The sequence below is a fragment of the Taudactylus pleione genome, unplaced genomic scaffold (genome assembly GCF_031769625.1).
Source record: "Taudactylus pleione unplaced genomic scaffold, aTauple2 ptg000017l, whole genome shotgun sequence".
Classification (NCBI taxonomy): domain Eukaryota; kingdom Metazoa; phylum Chordata; class Amphibia; order Anura; family Myobatrachidae; genus Taudactylus; species Taudactylus pleione.
Genome location: NW_028284419.1, coordinates 5,423,649 through 5,442,621, shown reverse-complemented (window position 1 = coordinate 5,442,621; position 18,973 = coordinate 5,423,649). Strand labels below are relative to the sequence as shown.

The window sequence follows — 18,973 nt, the reverse complement described above, 5'->3', positions numbered from 1 at the left end:
ACACTTCCAACCCGGGTCAGATCAGGGACGGTCCCCTTTCATGGCGCCAAACCAGCTTATTCCAAGTTCGGTGCCGTTCACACTGCACCCATGTGCATCATCTCCAAGAATGGGGAAATCTGTATCTCCCCATGCTGTAAAAGGGACCCAAGTTGTCCGATCTGGGTTACCCATTTACACTGACCCTTAACCTGGGTCCTTCCCTTGTACAACCCTGGTTGCTACCAGGGTTGGATTCCTGGGTCACTGGGCCAGGTTTATTTTTTTGGGACCCTTTTCCACTGATCCACGACCCGGGTTACTGAGGCAGGGGAAAAGGGGAATTAGTTTCCCCCAAAAGAATTTAGCTAGAGAGCCGGATCTTATTTAGTGCTATTAACACTCTGATCTTGTTTACAATGGAGAAAATGATTGGAAATATCCTGTTCCATAATGAATAGTGCTTTTTTATATATACATTTTAATTAAATTATTGTATTTCTGTGTTGTGAAATATATAGTTGTGTATAATATGTCTTTTATTAAAGGAAAATTATATTAACATGCTGTATTATTATTGAGAGTCTATGTAAAAGTGATTTACAACGATGACGATTGTTAATGGTTAATATTCCAATAATTGTGTAATTCAAATTACTTTATACAGTACATATGATTGCAATCAAAGGTACTTTGAACAAGCTGTCACATCTAATTATAGAGGTTTAATGTTTGGGGATAGATATATGCCGTCCATCTATTTCAATCAACAGTGCTGCAATGAACTAGATGCTATTATGTAATATATTAATTGCAAGATTAAATGCCTGTTCGGGGCTGGTATAAATAGAGGTCCTATACAGACTAATACAGGGCCGGCCAAGACATTGATTGCAATCTACTGGTAGCTTGTGGAACTCCCGTTGGTAGTTCGCTTCCATCTTCCTGCAGCATCTGGGAACACTTGTCTCTGAAGCAATCAAAGACTAAAGAAGCCACTGATCGCTTCAGAGGCCAGCGTTCCCAGTAATGCAGTGTGCGGTTGATGTCATGACATCACCCGCATTGTGAGGAGCCTGCACGCCTGATGAATCTAGTTAGATCCAGTCAGTGGCAGGCAGTGTCTACGCGGGAGTGAAAGCGGGAGTGATGATGGCGTGGAGCAGTGCACAGGGTGAAGAAAGGTAAGTATTGCACAGGGGAGGGGGCACCAGTTCTACACTGGGAGGGGGCACCAGTCTTGGGGGTTCAGCATAAAGGGCACTAGGGGCATTACTGGGGCACAACATAAGGGGCACTACTGGGGGTACTGTATAATGGTAACTACTGGGCATACTGAATGAGGGGCACTACAGGGGGTACTGCATAAGGGGCTCTAATACAAGGGGCATTGCATAATGGGCACAACTACAGGGGTATTGCATAAGAGACTCTAATACAGAGGGCATTTCATAATGGGCTCTAATACAGAGGGCATTGCATAATGGACACAACTACAGGGGCATTGCATAATGCGCTCTAATACAGAGGGCATTGCATAATGGAAACAACTACAGGAGGAACTGCATAATGGGCACAACTACAGGCAGAACTGCATAATGGACACAACTATAGGGGGCATTGCATAAGGGGTATGACCAGGGCCGGCTCTAGGGTTGTTCGACCAATGCGGTCGCACAGGGGCGCCACCCGTAGAGGGTGCACCCCTCCCCAGAATCCCGATTCAATGGGATAGTACTGTAGTGGCCCGCGGGTGGTCAGATTGGGAGGCTGGGGACCCCCACCACCGCAGCTACTACCATTCACTGAAGGGAGAGGGCTAGGGGAATCCCAGCCAGTGACGGAGTGCTGGGCTTTACCCCCAGCCTGACGTTATTTGAAGGCGTGCCATGCAGGCACGCCTCCAAATAACGTCAAGTATGGGGGCGTGACCTATGCCATGTGCGATATAAGGACGCCTTTTCAAGGGCCGGCACAGGGCGCTCCGACCCCTGGAGCCAGCACTGGGCACGACTACTGGGGGTATTGAATAAGGGGCACTACTACAGTGGGCACAGTATAAGGGGCACTACTACAGTGGTCACTGCATAAGGGGCACAACTTTGGGCATTGTGTATAAGGGGCACTACTGTGTGTCGTAACATGAATAAGGGACACTACTATGTGGTGTAATGTGTATAAGATTGTGGTGCTGTGTGGTGTAATTTGAATTGGGCATGCTATGTGTGATTTCAGCAGGACAGACCCCACTTCCCTTGCTGTGAGATCACAACCCCTTTTTGCATACCACTCCCCCTTGTTCGGGCTCGGTAGATCACAAAAGGTTTTTAGTTTTAAAAGTAGATCACCAAGTCCAAAAGTCTGGCCACCCCTGGACTAATGGTATACCTCTGAACAAGCCCAAGCATTCCACTAAGTGACGAAATGCATTGGTGATGGCTAAACTGTAGATGCACTGACATCATCAAGGAAATTCTGCAGCTACGATCGACAGTATGGGGCGCTGTTTAACTGGATAGCGCTCCTAGGACTGAGTGACTGTTCCTGTGCCATGTCCCTCTCCCTGTCTCCCTGCTGCAGCCAGTAGAGAAGAAAGATGTGAGACGAGAGCTGACTGCAGACACCCTTTTCATCCCTGAGGTAGCGTCCATAGGAAGGACTGGAGGAGACGAGTGTGGGGTAAGTGTATTGTTACTTTATTTTATTTCCATTCTAATAAAGCACACACAGAGAAGGGATGTGTGGTTGTGGGGGGTCTAGGGTGGTGATGGGGTCAAGGGGAAGAGTCCCAGAGACAACAGTGTACTGGGCTCCAAGGTTTCTGTTCTGGCCCTGTCTGGGGGAAACTTAATATTTGCGGTTAACCCCCAAAAACAGGTGTTTGCAGGAATTAAGTCACAAATATACAATGATAAATGTGCCCCTTAGCCCCAAGGGTCACATATGCCATGTCTACCCAAGCAGCCACCTGAGTGAACCGACGCATTGTCCTGGTGACAAACAAAGAAAACCTGTGGTGTGTTATTCAATTCCATGGATAAAGTACCCCTCCAGGACAGCCAGTTGCTGATGTTCTGTGGTCTCCCCCAAAATATGAGTGTACTAACAATAAGCCCCTTTCCTCAATTGTTATATGCATTTCTCTCTACTCCCAGGCATTTTGAAAACCATTCCCAGAGCGTACATAAAGGGCTGCAGTCACATGTTTGTTCTTAAGCAATCCTACTAGGACAGTGCCATAAAGCTGTTGGAGAAGCTTCAGCTGTCTACTCTGGTTTTGGAGGCACTGACACTGTAATACTGCACCTTTCAGGAGATCTGCAGTGGAATGTCAGATTAACATGAAAACATTGCATTTTACAAAGTTCGAATTTCAAAATATAAATTTGTGTTAGTCATACACTAAGTTTGGGACCATCATGCCTATATTGGTAAATTTGGTATCTGATATTGCATTTCAGTTCCATTCAACTTCATTTGATTAAAAACCTCAGATACAGTAGCTAAACATTAGTCCAGATATATAGAACATTTATGAGAGCTGGTTCACAGGTAACTGTGCAAAGAGATGTTTTATCTCATAATAACCTGTTTTTACAATGTATTGCTCCAGAAAATAAACGCAAACATCTAATTGGCTGTTGTGGGTCATAACTTACACAGTTACCTACACAATGAACCATCACACGTCAAATGTGCTTTTGTTCAATATAAAGAGACAGGCTCTCACACTGAAAAAGCTATACACAAAAAAACATAGGGACTAGTTTATTAAAACTTCTAAAGAGGACAAGTGGGGGTGTTGCCCATAAGCAGCCAATCAGATTCTGTCTATCATTTATCTAATACATTCTATAAAATGATAACCAGATTCTGATTGGCTGCAATTGCAACACCTCCACTTGTCCTGTTTGATAAAGCTCTGCCTTAAACTTTTACTGTTGCATAAAGCAATAAAAGTAACAATTTTGTGTAGAGAGGTAAAGATGATGCACTATAAAGAGTTACTTTTTATGCATAATAGGATATGGTAGGGACTTGTGGGAACTAGGACCTGCTGTACTGTAAAGCCAGTTACTGCCCCATCAATAATAAATATCAAGTACTTCACACACAACCGTTTCAGCGCATCTTGTAATCATTTTGCACTTTTGTGTCAGCACGGATTACACAAACACAAGGCTAGTTGTTACTATTTATTTCACATGCACTGTTACACATGGTATATAACGTTAGCCATATATATCCAAATATTAATATCCATTCAATACATCACCATCAGATGCTGCCGTGAGACTGCAGTGATGGTTGGAGACCGCAGTGACGATATTTAAGATGTCAGTTACATTGTGGTTAATGGTGCATACAAACGGTTAGATCTGTCAGATGAACGATTGAACTACTTTACCAACGATTTGAACGATTAAACGATTTCAGACAGTATTAAAATTAATGAAATCGTCAAAATCTGACTGCAGACGCAGATGGTGTCAGATATTGTTATCTGACATGCGGGATCGCGCATCGTTCACCGTTGTAGGCCCACGTCAGATGTTCTTTATATATGCGAACGATAACGATGGAGCGACTTTTAAAATCGTTATCGTTCAGATCTGACAACAAATCTGACCGTGTGTATGCACCGTAAGTCTTTGAGTACATTTGCCAAATAACATTAAGACCCAATTTTGAAAATGGGTTGTTGTTTTTTTCAAATTCTCTACAGACCAAGGTAATCCAATATACAATAGCTGCTGGGAATTGTAGTTTGTCACCATAGAGAGAGCAATATATTGCATCCTCTGCAAATTTAATAATAAAGCGTTGGACTAGATCAATTTAAAAAAATAACAAAAAGACATTGTGTGCCAAATCAAGTCAGGGAATGCAATGCCACTACTTTTGGTTCATGTGTTTCAGTATTTTAAATGAGAGACTTTAGATATACACATCACAGTATAGTAGCTAGCCAGTAACTACGAGATTCTCGATGGATGCCTAGCAACAGGAAAACATAACAGTGATTTAGGTTCATCAATATCCTTCGGATTCCTTTCTGTGACCTTATTAGGTATTCTTAGGAGACAGATATTTTGTGGGGAACATTCTGTTATCCAGGAAATAACCTGGCAGTGTTTCTAGCCGTGAGCCATCAGAAAGGAGCAAACTCTGCTAAGGCATTTACATACTGATTCTGCGCGTCATTGCTGTGTTCATAACCTCTCCTGGTTGTATGCAAGTGTCTCAAAGGGACATGTGCATCTTCTCTTACAATGATGTGAGGCTTTATATCTGTTTTCAAATGACAAACAATGTCTGCAAAAGACACATTTTAATGATTGACTATAGGATGGTTCAAAAGTTGCTGAACAAAATCCTGGAGACAGGAGGCCTAATATTTTATTGCTGGCGCCTAAATTAATTTATTTCTTTTTATAAATCTGAGGATGCATCCTTTCTCTGGAAGCTAAAGACTCACAGCCGGGCTCTTAAATCATTCCACTTGTCTCTAAATATTAGCTCTATTCGTCCACTTCTGACATAGAAAATATGCAACACCAGGAATGTGATCCAATATACAGCCTTGCTGCTCTGGTGTATGCAAGTTAAATGTAATACACACACACACACACACACACACACACACACACACACACACACATACACACACACACACACACACACACACACATATATATATAAAATCACTTTTCCCATATTTATTCTGCTAATTATAGTGTCAAAAATTCTATCACATTGTTTATTGACATGGACGCGTACATCTAATTGGTTTCCTAAGATGAACTCACATCATGATTAGCACTGACCTCATACTGTCTTGGTGATGTAATAAATGAAAGCGCTAACAAAGAGTATACAAGTACATACAGTAATTATCAGCCAAGTGCCTATAACGTAAATGCTAGTGAAGTCCTTACACGAATTGATATATGATGCAAAGGTTAAACAAGATAAAGTAGCTCTTATTATATAATATGTAGGAGGTGCCAGTCCTGCTATAGGTTTCCTTGGTAAGACATTGTTGCAGGGTTAAAGTTCAGAGAATTTGTTGGATATCTGATATTTTAGAAACAACTTTAATAATCTCTCTTAGAGCTGCCATAAATGCTAAAAGCAATGTATGGAGCCCAGAGGAATAAGCTTTACACCTTATTATCAAACCTAAACGAAATTTGTGTTGGGAGGAAAAAAAATACAGTACTAAGTTTTAGAGTCCACTTTAATGACACAGAATATTACACATACTGCTTGTGTGCCACAATTTCTGACAGGTGGACAACATCTAGAGATACTGCAGATAGAATGTCATTCTCAGCACACTTCACTGAATCAAGTTGATGGACACTTATGAAAAGTGGTGGAAAGGTAACTGTGTGCCGTAACCTATCTGATGTTTGCTTTCATATTCTCATCTGTGCTAGAAAAAATAGTTTACAGCTCCTCTGCTGCACCTTTACGTAGGTTTTACTAGATGTCCATCAATAAGCTAATTACCAATTCACTAATCTGTCTATGACTCTTCAATGTGAACAATTATTCTAAAGTTTCTTCATTTTAATATTCACCTATTCAAATCAAATATACAGTACTCCACTATTTAAAATGTACCTGTCCATTACATATAGTAGATGCAGCCATTTTGTGAATTGACCCGATATTCAGCCTATGAATTATTTAGTGATTAGTGACATCACTAGGCTGCTTGTTATGTATAATTGCTTAAAGGGTCAGTATGTAAAATATAATTTCTTATTGCACCTATTCAAAGCGATGAGAGATGAATTTTCTAATTTATTTACTATGAAAATCATGCCTGGAGAGAGCATTAATGAGAGGCCATGCGTGCACACAAACACGTTAGTTAGGGGAATAAGGGGAGCAGGATCCATCCTGAGGGGAGAGGGATCAGAGTATCCCTCCCTACTGCTGCTTTACCTATAGGATAGGCTTGCTGGCACCCATCCGCATATGGTGTTAGCTATCTGGTACAATTGTTGGAGCTTGATAAATAACTCAAGATTGCAATGGACAACAAGGGGACTGCTGTCTTCAGGGTTACTTTGCTGAATGCAGCAGATATTTCAGATATCTGCTGCATTCTGCTGCTGCTAAATAGTAGAGATACTTAAAATGTCCTTACTTGTGTGGAAAAAGCCAATTAAGGGCAGTATTCAATTAGTCCTGTACATTATTCGGGTGCTAATGGATCCCCCTGGGCTATCCAATTAGCCCCAAGGTCCGGCCCAATGGCTGCACTTTTTTGGGGGATTTTTTTTCAGAACCTGATGTGTCCCAAAAAATAATCCTCGAAAAGTTCCATGTTTTCACCAGCGCAATGGCGAAAACACATAGGTCCGTTAATTTTTTACGGATCCTATGTGTTTTAGGGCAAACTATTCTGTTTGTTCGCCAAAACGAAAAACATGGATTATCGGCAAAAAATCCCCTTTTTTCACTCCCGAAAATATATCAGGGCTAATTCGATATCGCACTAAGGATTGATAAATAGGTCTCTTAGACATGTCATATGACTTAGTGATGTCACTAATATCCAGTGCACTGATAGGCATAATTTTCAGCAATATTGGTTCAGTCCACAAAATGGCTTCCTTCAATGTTTGTAGGAAACAATTTAAAATCCCATGCTGGCTGGCATGAGATTTATTGTGTCTATTTAAAGTTCACATTCTGTATATTTTTCTTACATGAACAACTATTCCAAGTGCTTGTTCTTCTCACTACTGTCTCATTCATGGTTCTTCTTATACACTGTGCTGCCAAGATACAGGATAAATATTGTCTGACACGTTTTAGAGGACTATTCATCTGCTGTACAGGAAAGTTTGTTGGACAAACATTTCTGAATATTAGGGTACTCATTGCACAGACCACTGAAATGGCAGTTCTCCTACAGATCAAGACTATAGCATACAATATGTGGCAAAAATAATCAGGTTACAAAGGTACACTGACTCATATCACAGGTTACTGAGCTGTGCAGATGTCCCATATAATGATTTCAAGCAAAAGCATTAACATAACAGCACTATCTTCTGTTATTGCCAAGGTGTCCTGTGTTAAATGTTAAGTAATCGATGTAACCCTCATCATTGGGATTCATTGCACTGTGAGCCTCTTACAGGTAGATGCAGAGTATATAAACAACCTGAGGTGAATATTTGTTTGTTTTTTTAATTGATTCTATACAGTAAAGTGTATCAGTTATAGCATTTATTAGGATTGTAATTCATCTTAATGGCAAAGAGGTGTAGGATTTAAAAAAAAAAAAAAATTACCATAGAAGACAAAAGTGTGGCTGACAAATATTACACAATGGAGTCATTTTGTGGACTGGAATAATATTCATGTGAATGTGGCTTATCGATTCACTGAGATCTAGTGAAATGACTAATGTGATTTCTTATAAAAATTGCTTCAGCCCACAAAATGGCTGCCTTCAGTTTGTAGATGACAGGTAATATTCTCATGCAAGCAGGGTTTTCAGATTGCTATAGTATGCCACATGTTTAAGTATTTTCTTAAAAGAACTGAAGCTATATCCCAGATAATGATACACCTCTTAGAAAACCAATAGCATCAATTAAAACATCTACAGATATTGTAGGTATTCACTATTTTTTGGAAATGATGACAACCTGAGCTGTGTTTTAATAGTTTCACTTTTCAATTGCTGTCCTAGATTGCATGCAAATATTTGACTAAGCCCTTTTGCCTGCCTTACAGAAAGGATCCCACTTGTATTTAAATTGTACAGGTCGTAAAATAACACATGACAGGATATCGTATATTTGTGTTCTATAATTCTGGAGATGAAATAATGTATGGAGTTTGTGACACTGACCAATCATGATGTTCTTTACAGCGAGGAGGTGGGTGCTTTCAGTGAAATGCTCTGATTACCTCAGGCTTTTGGAATTAACTCTATATTACAACTCAGTTATGCAAGAACATTATTGAGACATTACTATGATAGGTCCTTTCTCACTTTCAAATTGAGGGATAATGCTCACACTGGTGACACTGCCAAGGCACTATATTGTCACATGAGATGTAATATTGACTATAGAGAGAAAATAGGTTCCTGGTACCAGTAACAGATACTGGATAAAGTACTCTATATACAAAAAACATTTATTGTTATTTCTTACAATATCTCACCGTGAGGTGTTACAGTCCCGTATGTAAAATGTAATACCGACCCATCTGGAATAGCCATGTCTGTAACTTCATGTCCCTCACTTCCATTTATGGAACCTTCAACTTTTTCAATGTCCCCTGTCCACGTAAAACCTCTTTATCCTCAAATCCAAACACCATTAAACACAATCTGTCATCTCCATATGAAATATTTTAGGACACCCTGTACTTTTGACACTATTCATTACCCATCAAACCTTTCTGTAAGCTTTTCACCCCATTCCCGGTACATAACAGCATGACGCCTCTACATATACAGTACTTATCATTGGGCTCCATTCAGGCCCGAGATAGGTAAGTATTGCTTTCAGAAAATAACTTACTGTGACCATCAGTGCAGGTCACTAGGACTTGTACATACAATTATCCAGTGATTTAGTGGATGTGCATGTGGATTTTAATTACACTACTGTAGCATTATTATATCTGTATAATAGTGTAGGCAAGCACTAACACGCATTTTAATATTTATAAAAATAATAATTGCTCTTCATGACCAGTTGTCTTAACACACCAATGAGAAGGGTATCCAGCAGTCCACTATCTCCTTTCTACTACATGTCTACACAGCAGCCCATTCAGATGTCTTATTGCCGATCAATGTCGTCAATGTCTTCATGGCTAGGTGATGATTTTCCATCTTGGCTACTAGTTATTATGTAATGAAATATTGTGAGTCAGATATATTTTACTGTAACCTCCCCTTCCCATGGATACAATACAATGTCTTATTTGTTATTTACTGTATGATCTTCATAGGAAGAAGGGTGACGAGTGATATTAGAGAGCTCGCTTAATAGAAACCAGTATAATCTCTGCATACATCTTGGGTTGAATTTATAGCAATAGGTTACACAGGCAGAATCTTTTGCAATGAATCCTACATACGACCACTTTATTTTTTGACACTAGCAGACATTGTGCAGGCTTCCTGTAATGTACATAATAAGGGACAGCTTGGCAACAACAGTGTCAATTAAAGTGCCCATTAGAAAAAAGCAGCTGCAGAAACAACAGGCCAGAAAACCAGTATGTGAAAAGCATGGAGAGCTGGGATGCACTACACAGCTCCATTATGCCACTACTTCACTAGTTCCTGATAGATTTCTGAGCGGATGAATCTGGGCAGTGTGTCTTTCTCCATAAGAGCAAAGATTTTCTTTTGGGCCAGATTAAAACTGGAGGGTGATGGCTCCACCAGGTTCTTCATTGTCACGTCTTTGGTGAAGTGGTCAATGTTGACCTGCCAAAAGAAGAGAGCGCAAGTTTTAATATTAGGCAGATTCCTTTACAGGCACATAAAGGTGTTGATCAGACATGATTCCTTGCTGTTAATTATTACATTTGAATTTGACAACACAGAGACACTGGTGTAAATTTCTAAAGTACACCAAATACTGGGGTCTATTTACTAAGCACTGCAGTGTGAGGAGACAGAGTGAAAAGTGATAAGAAAGTGATAAGGTGCCAGCCAATCAGTTCCCAACTGTAATTTTTCAAACACAGCCTGTGAGATGGCAGTTAAGAGCTGATTGGCTGGCACCTTATCACTTTCTTATCACTTTTCACTCTGTCTCGTAGCACTGCTTAGTAAATAGACCCCACTGTCATTCAAATTAATCTCCATTACCCCCCTTCTAGAAAACCAAATCAAAGCGGCAGTTGTGTCGGACTGGAGTATGAAGGGCCCACCTGGGGAATGCAGTGATAGGGACCCATGCTTTGGGGTGTGGTCAGCCCCCGCAGAGGCTTAGACAGCCCTTAGAGACCATGTAATGTACCCTCTAACAGAGTAACAATGTATAATTCAAGTGCATATTCTTAAACCTGAAATTAGAGCAAATGGTGGGGCCCTCAGGCAGTGGGGCCCACCGGGGATTTCCCCTGTATCCCTGTGGGCCAGTCCAACCCTGCAAAGCGGATCATAGATAAAAACAATACAGTATATAAACAACATTTATAACTAGAACTTCAGGCAATTTAATATAAATAGTTTTTAAATGACATGCCTCATAACAATGATAGTATCTACATTCTAATTAGTGATGGGTACTCTATGCATTTATCATCTTTATTATGGAAAATGTATTTTATGACTTTATGACAAAAACCGCAGGCCTGATCTTTTAGACCAGCACTAGTAAATATCATAAAACTATTCTGTTTTGTTGTCACTAACTAATTGTAAAGTATTACTTGGTAATAGTGCATTCATCTTATAATTATTTTGTGATGATTCAGGAATTAGCTGTAAATTTTAGGCTGTTTTCATATCGTTAATGAATTATCTTAAATAAAGTAATGTGATCATTTAGTGAATAGATACCAGACTGGAAATACTTGTGCGCCTAAACCTGCAGCACGTGTAGAAATATACAACAGAAGGGCTCCCAACACCTCTTAAAGATAAACGTGACAATAGAGAGTAGTAATCTCATTCACATCCGCTGGAATTAGGGATGAGCGGGTTCGGTTCCCTGAGAACCGAAACCACCCGAACTTCGGGCATCCGGGGCGATCCGAGCCCAAGCTCGGATCTCCCTGTCTGCCTCGGATCCCTCTCCCGAGGCAAAACCTCGAGATCTGCTGTCGGATCTCGAGGTTTTGCCTCGAGCGGCCATTTAAAAAAAATGCCTTCGTCTTTAATGGGCAAAGTGCTGATTGGCTGACAGCCGTCTGTCACGGCTCTCAGCCAATCAGCATTATGGTGCTCATTTGCATGTAGCACGGACTCGCGAGATCCGTGCTACATGCATCTGTGTGATTGACAGTGACACAGAGCACAGATGGGTCAGTGAGACCCGTCTGCTGCTGTGTATTTCAATGACACAGATGCACGCACGGACCAGGCGATCCGTGCTACTTGTATCTGTGTCATTGACACAGAGCCCTGAAGGGTCCATGAGACCCGTCTGTGCTGCTGTGGTAAAAAAAAAAAAACCTGTGTAAAAGAAAAAAATGGAGTGCACCCCCCCAAAAAAGAGCAACCAGCCCCGGTCATTAGTGACCCAGTGCTGGGTGTGCTTAAATACAGGGGACAAACGACGTAGGGGTCCCCTGTACTTAAGCACAACCAGCACCGGGCTAGTCAGAACCAGTGCTGGTTGCCAAAATACGGGGACAAACGACGTAGGGGTCCCCCGTACTCTGCGCAACCAGATTTGGGCTCTGATCCGGTCCTGGTTCTGGAAATACAGGGGACAGCCGCTCGCGAGTGGGTCTGAATCAGGCCCATTGTCTTTACGAGTAGAACTGCAAGTCCCAGCAAGCCTGCCCCGCATGCTGGTACTTGGAGAACCACAAGTACCAGCATTCCGGGCATTAAGGGCCCACTAGTACCTGTAGTTCACCTGTAAAAAAATGTTTAAAAAAACACAGGACACACACACCGTGACAGTATAAGTTTTATAACATACATACACACACACATGTACACATACTCACCTATGTAACTCTGTAGCATCGGTCCACTTGTCCGGTAAAGTATCCATAGGGGACCTGTGAAAAAAGAACATACTCACCATCTCCTATGCGAGGTTCTGTCCTCTTCGTTCCAAAGTAGGCATCCCTGGACTTGGCAAAAAAAACAAAACCCGATCCACGAACTTAGTACCGTTCTATAGAACGGTACTTCCCGAATGAGAGCTTAGCGGCGGGGTATCACCATGGAAACCCCGCTGCTAAGCATTCATTGGCTGAGAGAGGTCATCTCCCAACTCTCAGCCAATGAACGGCTCCCTCCATTGTAGTCAATGGTGGGAACCGCAGGGTAAACTTTAATAACCTTGCGGCTCCCACCATTGACTACAATGGAGGGAGCCGTTCATTGGCTGAGAGACGGGAGATGACCTCTCTCAGCCAATGAACGCTTAGCAGTGGGGTTTCCATGGTGATACCCCACCGGTAAGCTCTCATTCGGGAAGTACCATTCTATAGAACGGTACTAAGTTCATGGATCGGGATTTCGTTGTTTTTTTTTGCCAAGGCCGGGGATGCCTACTTTGGAACGAAGAGGACAGAACCTCGCATAGGAGATGGTGAGTATGTTTTTTTTTCACAGGTCCCCTATGGATACTTTACCGGACAAGTGGACCGATGCTACAGGGTTACATAGGTGAGTATGTGTACGTGTGTGTGTGTGTGTGTATGTTTAATAAACTTATACTGTCACGGTGTGTGTGTCCTGTGTTTTTTTTAAACATTTTTTTACAGGTGAACTACAGGTACTAGTGGGCCCTTAATGCGCTGCATGCTGGTACTTGTGGTTCTCCAAGTACCAGCATGCGGGGCAGGCTTGCTGGGACTTCTACTTGTAAAGACAATGGCCCTCATTCAGAGCCGTACGCTCTGAGCAGAGCGCACGTTCTGAATGAGGGCCGCCCTCCATAAAAATGGAGCGTCCTCCTGGACGCTCGTATAGCTGTGGGTCACCACCCACAGCCTATACGAGCGTGCAGTTTGATGGCCGCGATGGTCGTGACCATCGCGACCATCGAAACTGCGAGCCGAAGCCTGCGGTTGAGGTTTTCAACCGCAAGCCCCGGAGTGATTTTGGCTCTATCAGAGCCAAAATCACTCCCACTGACATCACTAGTGATGTCAGTGGGCCGGCTTCTGACGGGAGGCGTTCCCGTGGGAACGCCCCCGTCAGGGAGGCACACCCCCGGCACGCCCACCAAAGGGGGCGTGCTGTCAATCAACATCGACAGCACGCCCCCTTTGATCAGACACAACGAGCGAAGGAAAGTCCTTCGCTCGTCGCGTCTGGCGCATGCGCACGACGGAGCTCCCGCCGTCGTGCGCATGCGCAGAGCACAACATCGACCCACTTGCGAGCGGACAGCCGCTTGCGAGTGGGTCTGAATCAGGCCCAATGTTTGATATTCTTTATTTACACCACACCACACTATCAACCCGCCACCCACCGCCACCAGGGGTGGCGGGGATAGCCCCGGGCTATGAGCCTGGGCCTGGGGTGCCCTGGAGAGGGTGACCCCTTTATTGGGGGGGTCCTCAGCTCTCCAGGGATCCCCGGCCTGGGCTGACTAGTGGTCAGGGCTGATGCTGCGGCTGGGGGCCCCGGTGAAAGGGCTCCCCTGGCTGTGGCATCAGCCCCCCGCTAGAAAAAGTCCAGTGCTGGTTCTGGAACATACAGGGGAACCCTACTAATTATTTTCCCCTGTATTTCCAGAACCAGGACCGGATCAGAGCCCAGAGCTGGTTGCGCAGAATACGGGGGACCCCTACGTCGTTTGTCCCCCGTATTTTGGCAACCAGTGCTGGTTCTGACTAGCCCGGTGCTGGTTGTGCTTAAGTACAGGGGACCCCTAAGTCATTTGTCCCCTGTATTTAAGCACACCCAGCACTGGGTCACTAATGCCCGGGGCTGGTTGCTCTTTTTTGGGGGGGGCATGCCATTTATTTCTTTTTTTACACAGGTTTTTGTTTTTTTTACCACAGCAGCACAGACGGGTCTCACGGAGCAGTCATTGCTCTGTGCCAATCACACAAATGCATGTAGCACGGATCTCCCGGGTCCGTGCTACATGCAAATGGGCACCATAACGTTGATTGGCTTCCTGTCTGCCACTGCAGTGCCACTCCTAGATGGGCCACGTGTTTGTGCCGCCCACTTGTGTCGCTTAGCATAGTCATTCAGCTACCTCGGTGAAACCTTTTGGCCTAAAAACAATATTGTGAGGTGTGATGTGTTCAGAATAGAGTGGAAATTAGTGGAAATTAATGTTATTGGGGTTATTAATAGCGTAGGAACAAAAAAAGGCCCATTTTATGTGATTTTAGCGTTTTTTTTTATTTTTTAAGAAAAAAATACAGATCCAAAACACAAAACCCAGAACCCAAAACACGGAAGGGTGGTTTTGGCAAAACCAATCCAGATCCAAAACACGAAGAAAGATCCAGATCCAAAACCAAAACACAAAACACGAAAAGTGGCTGGTGCACACCCCTAGCTGGAATATACATTACATTCCTGTAAATAACGTGTCAAGGGGACTTTCCTCATCAATGGACACAACGGTCTCAAAAACAAATGGAAAAGGAAATATAGTGAAGCACAGTTTCATTACAAACATCCAAAATAAAACAACAAACATGAAAGATCATAGGGGTATCCCCAGGTGGCTGAAAGGCAAACAATTACCAGCTATGGTAAAGAACTGGCAATGGACAGTTCTTAAAAAGTAGGTTGGTGTAATTCACCGTGTAGTTTCCGGACGCTGCACGAGTGTGTCTGCTTTCACTCTTCTGGTATGAAGTCCTTCAGCAACTCCTGGTATCCCTGTATCACCAATGCGTTTCGACCTCCGAATCTGAGGTCTTTTTCAAGGTGCAGTTTAAAGTGCACCTTGATAAAGACCTCAGACACGTTATTTACAGGAATGTAATGTATATTCCAGCGCATGTGAATGAGATTACTACTCTTTAGTGTGATCATTTGCCCGCGTGTGAAAAGCAGCAAAAATGCAAACAATATGTTTATTTTCTCAGGATAGCCCATGTCGATAGCATATTTAAAGTATATTTGCGGGATAGCCCCCTAAAATAGCCATTTTCAGGGGGTACCTGAGATTAAGGATCGCCAAGATTTAAGAATATCTACCGCGGTCGCTCTATTTCTGACTGTAAAGTAGGGCCCATACAGTCTGCTGTCGGATTTACCATGCTCTGGAGTGCAAAGCATTCCGGAGCTGGGTTCCAACTGCTAATTTTTCCCTGCGTTTTGCGCATGCACAGAAGGGAAATCACTGGGAAAATGGTGTGGCAGCAGTAGACTCTGGACACAGACTAGTGCCCAAAGACTACTGCTGCGGCGCTGCACTCAGGGCCTGATTCAGAGCTGGACGCTCTGAAACAGGGCGTTTTTTTGGTTTTTGGAGCGGCCTCCTGGCCGCTCGCATAGCTGTGGGTGACCACCCACAGCTATAGCGAGCAGCCAGGTTGATGGCCAGGTTGATGGCCAGGTTGATGGCCTCCGTTTGGCCGGCCACCCACCCGGCCCACCCACCAAACGGGGCGAGCTGTCACTCGCCATCAACAGCTCGTCCCCTTTGGTGCGAACCTCACACGACGGAGCTGGCTCCGTTGTGCGCATGCCCAGTGGGCAAACATCGACCCGGTTGCGAGGGCTCAGCGCTTGCGACCTGGTCTGAATCAGGCCCTCAGTGTACTGTCGGCCACTTGAGAGAGAGGAGAGGGCCCCCTCCTTTCTTAAAACACCTCTGGATTTGCGCATATGTGCAGTAGCAAAAAATTACTCAACTCCAAAAATATCGCCATTATGTGCAACTCAGAATCAGATCCTATGTCTGGTACTGAACATATTGGACATATCTTACACAGAGAACCTTGCATGGAAAAATGTTCACCCATATGTAGAGTTGTACTCAACTTTGGATATGGCCTCACCTGCAGCTTCAGAGCCTGGTTTGCTACTAGTCATCATCACCAGCGTTCGCTGGCACCTGTCGTAGACTAATTGCAAAGGATAAAGGGGCCTATCCATTAGCAGATGTATTTCTGAGCGATGAAAGACAAAAGATATTCCTTGAAAATTCAGGTGGCTGTGCTGAACGATATCTGTCATGTACATGACAGATTTTGGCAAACAAACGATGAACGATATCGCATGACATCATTCAGGGAGTGGATTCTTTTCTCTGCAGCGCTCTGTAGCTGCTGCTAATATCTTTCGTTGTTCGTCGTTTACTGCATATAAACTGCACGATATTGCTAATATCATACAGCTATATGCGATAATTAACCAACATGTTGGAAAGATGATAGATGCGATTTATCGGCCACGGGAGTATGCATCTGTTATCGTTCAGGGCCTATCCATTAGCAGATGTAATGAACGATTGAACGATATATCGTTCAATCGTTAATTTTATCTGCTAATGAATAGGCCCCTTAAGCAAATAAAAACTCATTACTTCCAGCTCTGCATACAGTCAGTAGCGGCTACAGGCACGGGCAAGCCGGTCCGTCGCCCGGAGCGCCACTGTCTCCGGAGGGCGCAGGAAACGCCCACCACCCTCCCGGAGGTAGAGGAAATATTTAAGATCAGGGGGAGGGAGCGGAGGAGGGAAGGGGCGGCAACCCCATACGACTCCGGGTCTCGCACCAAAGGGGGCGTGCTGTCGATGTTGAGTGACAGCACGCCCCCTTTGGTGGGCATGCCGGGGGCGTGCCTGCCCAGACGGAGGCGTTCCCATGGGAACGCCTACCGTCTGGGGCCGGCCCCACTGACATCACAAGTGATGTCAGTGGGAGTGCCTTCGACTCTGATAGAGCCGAAAGCACTCCAGGGCTTGCGGCAACGAGACCCTACCACAAGGGTCTTGTCGCAAGCCCGATGGTCGTGATGGTCTTGACCATCGCGACCATCTTACTGGCCGCTCGCTATAGCTGTGGGTGGTCACCCACAGCTATACGAGCAGCCAGGAGGCCACTCTAAAAATGAAGAAGGACGGCCCTGATTCAGAGAGAGCGCTCTGTCAGAGCGTCCGGCTCTGAATCAGGGCCTCTGTCTAGCCCATTCTAGCATGCACGCAATTCCAGGGTATTCACAGTGCGAATATATTCAAGATATGCTCTGTAAACCGGCGTGCGCTCAATTCTGCATTAGCCTTACTGTGTACAGTAACAAAAACATAAATAAATAAAAAAGGAAGAAGTGACTATCATGTAAGCTGGGCATTCTTTAATGGGCCTGATTCAGATCCGCACATAATGCCGATATTTATGCAGCTTTTGCAATTGGTAGCCATTGCGCATGCGTGTAAGCTGCACTGTACATGCACAGTGAATTTTTTCCGATTACGCTTGCACAGATGATTCACTCGCAAAGTGAGTGACAGGTACTCAGCGGGGGGTGGTTAGAAAAATGCAGGCTTGTCGGACCGTTTAAACACTGTTTTCTGGCCGTGCATAAATTAGCCACTGTGTCCTTGCTCGCAGCAGGAGAAACTTCTGCATATGTGGAGACTTGAAGAGTCTGCGTCATCTTAGACTTACACAGAAGGTTGATGGCCGCCTGATCTGCGTTCAGTGGTTTCGATGTTTCCGGGTTTGTGCGTGAGCGGCGAATGTGAGAAGCTTTCAGTAGCCGTCACTAAGTGCTAGACGGCAAGTGGGTCATTAGCATATTTTTGCTATTGCGTTCCGTGCTAAATCGAAGCTGCGATGGCATTAGCGTGCAGATCTGAATCAGGCCCAATGTCTTTAAATTCATTAAATGCAAACAGAGATAGTTTCTACCATACTACTGCACTTATTCCCACTGGAGCCTGAAATCATCAACTTACTGATTCAGATGCAATAATAAAGTTTTTTCCATAGTAACAAATATATCCATGCAAACATTCCAGAACACAAATGAATATACCGTATGTTAAATAGAGTGCATGTACAGTATATTTTGCACTAAATTGTGCTGCATAATAAAATAAATGTCATATAGCATTTTTAATTCTAGATGGCATTGTATGTATTGATACCGTACCTGAGGCGTCACTAGGGTTGGTGTCACCCGGTGCTGTAACTCATGGTGACACCCCCCCTCTCCACAAAAAAAAAAAATCAGGACCAAGGTGCACAGCTCCGTGCTCTCTACCCCCTCACCAGTCCACCACTCACACTGCAGTACTCCTCCCAGAATGCCGGTCGCACCCGGCAGGCGTGACGACATCACACCCTGCATTCTGAGTAGAGAAGAGAGAAGGACTGTCTT

General features: G+C 43.9%; 1 protein-coding gene across 1 annotated transcript in view; it reads right to left on the bottom strand.

The window, feature by feature from the left end:
• Positions 1-4,162: 4,162 nt before the first annotated feature.
• RGS5 (regulator of G protein signaling 5) overlaps positions 4,163-18,973 on the bottom strand; it is a 164,288-nt gene continuing 149,477 nt past the window's right edge. The window contains exon 5 of the mRNA XM_088482008.1: positions 4,163-10,462. Within this exon, the coding sequence (XP_088338134.1) occupies positions 10,301-10,462 (162 nt within the window). The 3' untranslated portion in view covers positions 4,163-10,300. The remainder of the gene's footprint in view (positions 10,463-18,973) is intronic.